Source organism: Lichenostomus cassidix, chromosome Z (assembly GCF_008360975.1).
Source record: "Lichenostomus cassidix isolate B80296 chromosome Z, HeHo_3.0, whole genome shotgun sequence".
Lineage (NCBI taxonomy): Eukaryota > Metazoa > Chordata > Aves > Passeriformes > Meliphagidae > Lichenostomus > Lichenostomus cassidix.
The window spans coordinates 11,976,957-11,988,177 of NC_139511.1; the positions used below are offsets into that span (position 1 = coordinate 11,976,957).

An 11,221-nucleotide genomic window follows, 5' to 3' on the forward strand; every position below is an offset into this window, starting at 1 on the left:
AGGATAAATGAGAGGTAAAAATAAACTTTTCATACACCATTTGTTCACTCACCCCCCTCCCTCTTACGAACTCATTTTCTATTCACCCCTCTCCCTCCTTCCAACCAACAAGCTCGGGTAGGGGGGCAGGGTGTGGGGTATTTTTTTAGTCCATAGAGCAGGTCCATAAATCTATTCACTACCACAATTCTTCTACTACAAATACTCTTTATCTCTACTTACTTTTTTCTCTCTCTAGACAGTTTCTCTGCTCTCATCCCCTCCCTCCTAAGAAGCAGTTTCTCTGTTCATCCCTCCCCTCCCTCTTTCCAATCCAACAACACAGGCAGGGGGCAGGATAAGGGGTGTTTTCTCTGGTCAGTCCATCAGGAGAGGGGTCCTCTACTTAGGCATGGGGTCCCTCCCACAAGAGACAGTCCTCTGGGAACTTCTTTGGTGTGGGTCCAATCTCATGAGCAACATCCCACCCAAATTCTGCTGCAATGTGAGTCCCCTTGTCCCTAGGGTGCAGACTCTCCCGAGCTGAGGCCAGGCTGCTTCCATCCCAGGAACAAGGCCTTTGCAGCTTTAACTCTTCAGATGAGACTCCCGCTGGATTACAGCTTCTTTCAGGCATCCACCTGCTCTTCTGGCGTGGGCTGTGGGTAGATTTCTACATCCTTGTGGACTCTGCGGGCTGCAGGGGGACAACCTGCTCCCCCCATGGCCTTCACTACAGCTAGCAGAGGGTTTTCAGCTCTGGCCCTGGAGCACCTCCTCCCCCATCTTCTCCACTGACCTTGGTGTCTCCATGTTGTTTTCCCTTCACATATTTTTACCTCCTCCTCCTCTAACTACATAGAAGTGTGTGCCTACCTTGTTTTGATTTTTTTCTTAAATATGTTTTCACAGAGGCATAACTAGCACCTCTAATTGGCCCACACTTGGCCGGCAGCATGTCCATCACTTTCAGAGCTATCAGAGATTGGCTTTGCTGGACTTGATGTAAAAACTTCCAGAACTTTCACTCAGGACACAGAGGAGCTATCTTTGTGCCACTCCCCACCCCTCAGACATTTCTTCAGGCCTACTATAACAGCTTCTGAGGGGTTTAAATTTCTCTTAGATGTTAAAGATACCTTGCTGATGTTTTGGGCCAATCAAAACCACCAGATACACACAGAAAACCTCCAGGGGTGATTGCAGGGCTGGAATTGCAGCACTTCTTCTGGAGTGCACCTGCCCCATAGCAGAAGTTGATTTTAAGACACGATCAGTGATAAGCACACCACATCGTTTAGCTTTTCATGAGCTTATAGCTAGTTATAAAATTTACATACCTATTTTACTCCTTCTTTGATCCCAAGCTTTCCTGTTTCGGTGGAAATTTGCCCTTCCTGTCCTCCTGTCTCGGGTTAGAGACAAGTTTAAGAGAAAGTGCTCTTGAATGAATGCCTCTCCCGAAGGAAAAGGGTTTAGGCAATCCCTCCCCCACCACATGAAAGGAATTTCTTGGATGAAAGTGAAAAAGCCTGTTTATTTAAGAAAGTGCCCTGCAAGACACGGGGAAAAGGATATTGAACCTGTGAAGACAGCTGATTGATTTTTAGAGCTCTTTCCTTCTTTCACTGGTTTAGCCCCTCCCAAGGTCTGGTATCTGGATGGAGTAGCTCCAGCAGCTCCCTGCAGGGTGCCAGCTGTCTCCCTAGGGGTCATCTGTTGTAGGATGAAAAAGCAAGCCCAACAGTCCAAGAAGCAAAGCAGAAGTCCACGATTCCTCTTGCAACCCCAGGAAAAGCTCGTTAGCTAACAAACCAAGCAGCTAGCAGAAGCAAGCAACCTAGCTAGCAGCAGCTGGAAGCAGAAAGAAATGTAACCCCCCGTGCTCCAAGGCCGAGAAACCTGTGGGAAAGTTTTCAAAATAACCTGTGCTAGCAGAGCTTCTCCCAGCTATTTGACCTAGCTTAAAGTGACAGGACCCATTTCTGGGCATAAAGCAGATGATAGGGGATACAGGATTATCATAGGATCACCCCCAAGACACCTTCCTAAAGAGAGTTGTAGTCAATTCATACCTCTTTCATATTAATGAGAGCATTTCCTCTGTTCATGAAGCTAAGTAGACCAAAGCTGATCCCGTCTCTTTGTAATGTTTTCATAGCTGCCTTGCTGACCACCAATTTCAGTGTGAACTCACCTTTCCTGAACACGGACCAGAACAATTTAGTGTAGTACCATTTTATGCATAATTCCCTTTCCATCTGGAAAGCACTTAACAAATATACATGTCATTTTCTCTGGTGGGTTAACCCTGGTGAGGTGCTAAGGACCCGCACCTCTGTTTGCTCATTCCCTATTTCTGTGGAATGGGGCAAAAGAAAGAAAACTCCTGGGTTGAGATAAATACAGTTGAATAAGCAAAGGCAGGGGTGATGGGTGTGATGCAAAGGCAGTCACTCAGCATCTCCCACGAGCAGACTGGTGCTTAGCCCTTCTCTGAGATCTCTGTGTGCACACACATGTATTGCTGCTGATATAAATGACAGGGAATATCCCTCTGATCAATTGACATCGTGTCCTGGCTGTCTCTACTCCCAGCATCTTGTCCACCAAACCATGTCACTGGGGCAGAGTGGGAAGTGAAGGTTTTGAGGCTGTGACAATACTGATCAGCAAGAGCCAGAACACTGGTGTGTTACCAGTATTGTTTCAGTCACAAAGCCAAAACACAGCACCTTAGGGGCTGCCATGACAGAAGAAGTCTGTCCTTGTGAGACCCATATGTTGGCATAGCCATATCGTATCATAGTCCAGTCCTCCAGTGAGTCACTTAGATGTTCATGTCTCATTTTCTGTAAGTATCAGCAGGTGTAACTTTAGTATCGCACTGGGAAATGTATACTTCGTAATTGCAATCTTTCTTGTACTGCTAATTGTGTTGTGCCTCTGGAGCTTCCCTGGTGTTTGCTGCTGTTAACTCATGCTGGGTAGTTGTGGTTGGGACAGAAAGCAGATAGGAATTCTGAGACTGCTTCTTGAAAAACTTCATTAGTAACTGTTGTGGTATCACGCTGGCGAAACACCAGGCCCCCATGAAAGCCACTCACTCACCCTCACCTGCAAAAGCTGGGCAGAGGATTCAGGAGTTTACATAAGGACCGGGAGAACAAGGGCAAAACAGGCTCAGCTTAGAGATACAAAGTGAATTTATTACTAATAAAATCAGAGGAAGATCATGAGATGCAAAATAAGCCCATAAAAACACCTGTTCTTTCCCAAACCCCTCCTTCCCACCAGCAGAGAGAGTGTGGGGAGACAAAGGGTGGGAATTTTGGTCAGTTTGTCACCCAGGGTTTTCTTCTGCTTGGCTCAGGGAGAGGAGTTGTTCCCCTGCTTCACCATGGGGTCCCTTCCCACAGGAGACAGTTCTCCGTGAACTTCTCCAGCGTGGTTCCAATCTCATGAGCAGCAGTCCTTCCCAAACTACTGCAATGCAATTCTTCCCATGGTCAAACACTCCTCCCAGAACTGCAGCAGTGTGGGTCACTGTTCCAAACTGTTTTGCATGTGCAGATCCTACCATTTTTTGTGTGACTTTATCCTTTTCTGTTTCCTGTTTCTGCTTTCTTCTTGTCTTGAGTTCTGCTCAGTTAGGACATGGGAGTTCTAATGAGATTAATGAAGGATTGTGCTACTTAGAGTTGGTTTTGATTGTGATCTGCACCATTTTTCCTTCAGAGTTTATCCATGATTATGCAGGCCCATGAACTTTGGTAGAAGACAGTTAAAAGGCTAGATAAATCTTTAAAGACTGGCATAAATCTTAACAGAAATCACAGTGAAAGATTGTGTTTTATTTTACAGGAAAAATACTTTGTAGAAGTTGGTCTGTATTGAAAACTCTTAATTTCTTTCTGTTTTGGAAATACTGAAAGAGTTATAGTACATTCCTAGCATGTGCACTGTATGAAAAATGAATGCTTTATTAAAATACAGGAGAGAGCAGTAGTAGTGAGTTGGTAGCATTCAGTAAGATGATCCTGATTGCAGCTTCATAGGACGCATTTTTTAATGGTAATTTCTGAGCTTAAGGTGTGTTTTTCTTACCTGTTTCCCAGCACCAAGAGCAAGTGCTTAATGATGCAGTGGATGGAAAAGAAATTTACAATACAATTCGTCGGAAAACAAAGGATGCTTTTTATAAAAATATTGTCAAAAAAGGTTATCTTCTGAAAAAAAGTGAGTAATGTTTCCTTCTGTTATTTTCTTTAAGGAAGAAAAAAACAGGTAAGTTTCATGGAATCATAGAATATCAAAAATTGGAAGGCACTCATAATGATCATGCTCCTCACATGTCTACCGAAAGCTAAACCATATGACTAAGCGCATCATCCAGATGCTACTTAAATCTTGACAGGCTGTGAGCATTTTCTTGTGTTCCCTGTTCCAAGGACCAGTGACCTTCTCAGTGAAGAACTTTTTTTCCCAAGGTCCAGCCTGAACTTTCCCTGATTTAACTTCATTCCATTTTCTCATGCCCTATTGTTAGTCACCACAGAGTGTAGATCAGCACCTCTTAGGCTGAACTTAGTGAGTTTAATGATGCTAGGAAGAGCAAAACTGAAGTGGGCAGAATGTTCCAGAAAGTGTGTAAGGAGTATGAAAGATCTTTCCTTAAGCAGTAGATGAATAGAACAATGCAATGCATGAAATTACATGCGGTGTGGAAATGTTGGTTGGCAGTTGTTCTGAAAAAAAATCAGCACAGCACAAGAGCTAGGCATCCTTGTCAAAGGTAGCATTCAAAATTGTGAAATGAAGTACAGTTTTGTAAAGTGTTGGTGCTTAATATGGAACTCACGAAATTCTAGCTGATAGAGGTTTGAGAGAGCTAGAATAATGTAAAACTCTGCATTCACTGCAGAGCACAACTGGTTGAATTTTGTTATTCCAAGTCAGGTTATGTGTTTTCAATCTTAAATTTAAAATGCACAGTCTGCCATAAAGAGGATATGGTGACTTTTTAGGGTTCTAACACTGACACAGCATAACATACAATAAGCACATTAAAAGCTGACAACTTGACTCATTTTAGTGTGACCTTCGGTAAAACCCTGAAGAATTGCCATTGAGCAAGTCTTTGAAGTTTTGAGGAAGCTAGTCCCTTGCTGAGTATTATATTTCTACTTTCTGAAAAAATCCACGTTAATGGAGGCAGAAAAACAAAATTTCAAAAAAACAAAACAAAATAACAAAATTTCTGCAAATGACAAGAAGGATAAGTTACAGATGGTAATCTGGATAGTGACCAAATGCAAGAAGAAGGTATGAGTTTACATATAGCCCTAATATAAGAGACATTAAAAAACCCCAAACCACCCCAAAACTATACCTTCTGAACAGAACAAGGAAAGTATCTCATCTGCTTATTCTCTGAGGTGTGGAGAGATGTCATGGAGTGAGGAATCAAATGAGAATTACTTGAAAAAATTAGACTGAAAGAGATACATTAAATGTGTGGAGTGCTGAGTTCTTGTAGAGAGGTGCATATAGTGTATATGGAATAAATGCAATAAAATCACTCTTCCATCCAGGAGTCATAACATAATGAATGAATGTTACATTTATATTTGGAAAACTGTGTTGCTTCTAGTTTATTGAGGCCCCAGTGGATTTATAATGATTAAAGTATAAAATAAAGACAGAAAGTTTTTTCTAAATGCTACTCTGAGTTATGCATTGATTTGTTGCAGAAAGTTCCTAATCCATTGTATATCAAGAACCTTTCTCTGCAGCAGGTGGAGCTCGCCAAATTCTTAGATGCAGTTGTGCTTGGGGCTTGATTCTGACTTAAATATGCATATATAATACTTCCATTTTTGTTCTTCAGCCATATTGTTTTAAGGTACTGTAATGCAATCTATTAAACATTGGTCAGAGTTCAGGAGTAACTTTCTCATGTCAAGAGTCCGTTTCTTAGTAAAAATCTAATGAATGGGCTCCACACTGTCATTATTTGCAATCTGCTTAAATACAGGCATAACAGGAGTTCACTGTTCAGGCAGCTCATACGCACTTGCTTAATCCTGCTGAGAGCACTGAAGATGTTTGAAGAACCTTTTGAAACTATGCCAGCATTTGTGAAGAGTCTGGTTTTAGTCACATATATAAAATTGAGTGTGTATACTGGTGTTGTAACTCAAGTGTAATTATCTGTTCATTATTCTTCTCTGTGGAATTTGACAAAAACTTTACTGCCCTCTTCTGTTTTCTTTATTTACAAAATTTACCTATTTTTTCGGTAGTATTGTAACCTTTTGCTTGACTCTTGTACAGGTAAAGGAAAGAGATGGAAAAACTTGTACTTTATATTAGAGGGAAATGATGCCCAGCTTATTTATTTTGAAAGTGAAAAACGAGCCACAAAACCCAAAGGACTAATAGACCTTAGCGTGTGTTCTGTCTATGGAGTACATGACAGTTTGTTTGGCAGGTAGGACACTGGCTTTTTTTAATCCTATTGCACCAAGAGTTAAAAAGATAAAGAATTTTAGTAAGTTCCGAAAGTTCTATATTATTTTGATACGTATTTAAAAGCTAACTTGGTTAGAAGTCTGTATGTGCTTTTCTATTTAATAACAAGTACTTTGTTTGTAGTAAACTAGTTCATATAATTAAACATCCTCAGAAATTGTTTTTGCACAATTACTATCCTCAGAGTTACTTTCACATCAAATCTTATTTACTGTAATATTTTGATATTCAAAATATGCTGACCACAGGGGATGTGATGATCAGCAAGAAATTTGAGAATCATCATTCTTTCAGATATGACTAGTAATTAACAAGAGAGTTTATATATTCTTTCATTGGTAGGTACAAAAACAACTCCACTGGCCTGTATTTTAGTGTTTTATAGAAGAAATAGCTACATTAGCTTACACAGTAAATGATAGAAGTTGGAAATTTTGATTATCCTAAGGGTCTTAATATTTATTGAAAAATTATACATAGTAAATTTCTAGTTACTTGGTGAAAAAATTTAAAGACACATGTTTAAAATTAGTGGCAATAACTGCAAAGACTAATGTTTTGTTCTGTTTGTTTGGGGGTTTTTAAAATATTTATAATTTTTTCAAAAAAACCCCAGCATCTAACTGCTGAAATGAGGAGCATAGATACAGATTAAAAAATTACTGAAATGTTCCTTATATAGTTTACAATTAGGCAGGAAGCTTTGGGGTACATTATAATCAAGGAACATATTGGTTTTGTCTCTTAAACAGCTTTTAAGAAACCTCATGTTGTGGGTTGGAGCACAGTTGAGTACTAGTTGGCACTACAGGTGTGTACAGAGCTTGCATGGTTGCAGCAGCTTAGGAAGTTGTTAGTGAGGAACTGCAGCTGAGACAGTTTTTCCTGCGCTTTAAGTAGCTGATTAAAAATGCCTCTCCCCTTTCCTCAGGAGTACAGTGAAATCTGTACTTCTGCAGCATTTAAGGTTGAAGAGGTTTGTGTCACATACACTTAAATTTGTTTCACTTATGATTGATCCAGGACACATTTCACTGGTCATGAGAGCTTTGGAGCAGATTCACAGAGGGGGTTCCTTAGGTTAATACTGTTTCCTGAAAGAAAAATCCTTACTGTATGATTAACTGGTTGTGAACTAATGCTGAACTTCAGCTGCTTTTAAACTCTCTGGGAATAATACTTGTTGACAAGTTTTTTTTAGATGGCTGGTTTTTTGCCTTGACTGTAAATCAGCATACATGCCTGTTCAATACACACCATTCTGAAAGCATGTCAATATTCTGAAGCAGGCTGCATGTACTGAAGTTTAGTTTTCTTAAAATGATATCATACATTCAAAAACAAAGTGCAGTTTTTGAAGGACCTGAGAAATCTTGTTGGAGTTCTTAATCTTTCCACATGTCATGGTGACAAATAGATGAACAAAATTCGATGCAATTATTCAATGCACCTTACAGACAAACAGCAGAAATCTGTTAGTTCCACGTAAACCCTGTTTTAGCAGAGATCAAGTGAAAGTGTGCATTAATATGTGAACAATAATTAAACTTAATTTTTGTTTTGTTTATTTTTAAGGCCAAACTGTTTTCAGATAGTAGTTCAGCACTTTAGTGAAGAGCATTACATCTTCTACTTTGCAGGCGAAACTCCAGAACAAGCACAGGTGAGAGCTTTTTCGGCTAAGTGTAAAAAAAATAACTTTTTGTTTTGTGTTGCTCAGTGATGTTGCCCTTCTGAAACAGGGAGCAAATGTATCACATATATTTAGTGGTTATATTAGCAGGTGTTAAAATGGAATAGTAGAAGATATCTACTAGTAGAAGGTGCTGAAAATCCAGCACCTCTATTACTTGCTTGTCAGCATTACAGTTTGAACAAATTCCAGTCAGATCCCATTAGAATGTCTATTATTTTCTATTCTCTGTTGCTGGAGACCATACGTATTTTTTTGACATAGTTCAATTCAGAAGGAAAACTTACTCTCCAGGTCTTTTCCATGTTATAAATCACACTGTAGTAAGTGAGAGTTTTACTTCAGAGTGAAATTAATAAAATGCTAATGCATGTGTGTGTTTCTGGTGACCAAAGCACATTGAACTGCCTTTCCCACTTATTTACCCTGTATATAAACTGGTAGTCGTTCAGTCTTTGGCCCTGATGGTGCATAGTGTAAGGTTTTCTGGGTTTATATAGTATCTTTAGTTACTTGCTCTCTTAACATTTATGTTCCCTGATTAAGAATTGTGGATAAAAGCCTACTTCTAAGAAATTCATTCACCAGCAAGTTATATCTAAAATGACACAGTGTTCTGGTTTAAGTTTTAAGCTCTGCAAGTCCACAGCTCTGATGTATACTTGTTGCATTAGAAGTCAAGCTTGGCATTTGATTTTTTTTAAGGGAATGAAAGTTTTTTAGAGTACTTCTAACAGTCTGCTATTCACCAGACCATGAAGGCTGTATAAATGTAGTATTTTTCCTGTGCTGTATATAAAGGAAGGCACAAATTTTCTTATTAAATTAAGGGCAATTTGTTAAATTTGCTGAGATGACATAAGAATGATGTAGTGGTATTTGTCATACAACTGTCACTACTGTCTTTGAGAAGCAGTGTGCTGTATCACAGTTGAGAGTATCTAAGTTAAATTCCGTGCTCCTTACTGTACATAAATTTCTGTCATACCTGTATAATCTTTTATGTTTTAAAAAGTAAAAGAATTGAGAAGGTGTAGAAGATAGAAGATCCTGTTTTATGTCCTGAACATTTGGTATAATTTTCTTTTGATTTTGAAACTGCTTAACCAGTTTGGCTTGTTAAATGCAATTTTCTCAGAAGCAAACAAGTTTTGCTTAATTTTATATATAATTTGTAATTTCTTGTAGTATCACTACATTGGAAAATTGGCAAAAGTCACACTGTATATCCATTAGTAACGCTTGATAACTCTAAAAGAGAAAATGGTTCGGATTTGCAAATCCTTCGTGAGGTTTTGCTCATGATCAGTGAAGATAATAAATTTGCTTTAGTACTCAAACTTTTCTACTGTAGAATTACAGAAAACTTAGGTTTTGTCAAGGTAATGCAAAAATTCAGATATTCTTTGTCTGTTTCACTGTAACAAGCTGTATCTGACTTGGTTTCATTACATTATTCTGCATCTTTCTCTCTTAGGATTGGATGAAAGCTCTGCAGATGTTTTGCAGTTTAAGAAAAACCAGTCCAGGAACATCAAATAAACGTCTACGTCAGGTGAAGCTAATACTGTGGGGTTGGAGGTTGATGTGGAGGAGTGTTTAGTTTCCTCCTTGCAAAAAGATGCTGATAAATCCCAGAATTTTCCTTTCAACAGCAGGAAATCCTGAATAAAAGTGTTAGGAAGTCAGCAGCTTTTGGAATGCACCTCACATGGGAAACTAAAAATTCATATGATACATAAACTGAAACTTTTATAAAAATTTATATGACATGTACATGAAATACTCATTACTTTCATTTTATTTACATACAAATACATATTTAATGATATTGATTTTATGTAACAAATACAGGCTGAACCATGCTTGTGCCTTAATGTCTCTTGGCCTCTTGAAAGTGCTGTATATGCCAGAATTTCTTCAGAGAGAGAGGACAGTCAGTCTTAAATTGCTATGTTTGTAATGATTGGAGAGTAACAGGGAAATACATCAAGAATTCCTGATATTTTTTTAATCTTAGGAACATTGAATGTAGTTATTTATCTACAGACAGTAGAGAAGGGAAGAGAATGTGGAATTAAAAGGAATAAACCACAGCCATTTGGTTGTGAACATTAAAGAAGTTTGGATACTTCTGAATAAGTGAAGCAAGGTATATGAATTTACAGATAAAGTGGCAGGTGCAGTTGGGAGCTTCAGGGTGCAAAAGCAAATCAAAAAGGGAATTCTTTTCTTCAAAAAGTGAAGACTTTATGCTTATGTACATAAAAGAATGCAATGTAATGTGTTGCACAAGAGAATTTTACATAATCTGTTAGGAAAGCACCAAACAATAAACCATTGTGTTTGGAATTGTTCATGACTTTTACTGAAGGTGCCAGTCATTCGTTTCAGTAAAATTTTCTGTGTCTGGAAAAGTTGTTACCTGCAAATCCTAGTGCCTCAAAAGTGACTTTAAAATAAAAAAACAAAATGCCTTAAAAACATGGATCTGGATATTCGATATCACTAATTATTTCAGTTACTTTGTTGCTTGTACCTCTTAAAATGTTCCAATACCTTTGTTCTTTGCTCTTTTAATAAGGAGTTTGTAGTTTCATTAAGCCTCTACACAGAGGACAAAATATAATTCATGTGCTTTGTACTTCAGCAACAAAAAGTAAATTGTATTTATTTTTTTTTCAGGTCAGCAGTCTAATTTTGCATGTAGAAGAAGCTCATACGCTCCCAGTAAAGCATTTTACGAATCCATATTGTAACATCTACCTGAACAGTGTCCAGGTAGCAAAAACACACATCAGGGAAGGACAGAACCCTGTGTGGTCTGAAGAATTTGTCTTTGAGTAAGTCTTAATTTTCTTGAATTAAGGAATTTCACTTTTAATTTGTATTGCATTTAAGATTCTTAACACTGTGTATTGTTTTACAGTATTTTAAAAAATACTGTCTATGTGTCTATACAGCAGCAGCCTTTCAGACAAATTCAGCATGGGCAGAATTTTCAGCAGGCACCTG

The 11,221-nt window shown here is 38.4% G+C and overlaps 1 protein-coding gene across 2 annotated transcripts in view; it reads left to right on the forward strand.

The window, feature by feature from the left end:
* Nucleotides 1–11,221, forward strand: part of RASA1 (RAS p21 protein activator 1) — a 57,199-nt gene that overhangs the window by 31,140 nt on the left and 14,838 nt on the right. For both annotated transcript variants that reach the window (XM_085042532.1, XM_085042533.1), the window contains exons 10-14: nt 4,098–4,218; nt 6,316–6,472; nt 8,089–8,176; nt 9,684–9,761; nt 10,892–11,049. In XM_085042532.1, the coding sequence (XP_084898658.1) occupies nt 4,098–4,218; nt 6,316–6,472; nt 8,089–8,176; nt 9,684–9,761; nt 10,892–11,049 (602 nt within the window). The remainder of the gene's footprint in view (nt 1–4,097; nt 4,219–6,315; nt 6,473–8,088; nt 8,177–9,683; nt 9,762–10,891; nt 11,050–11,221) is intronic.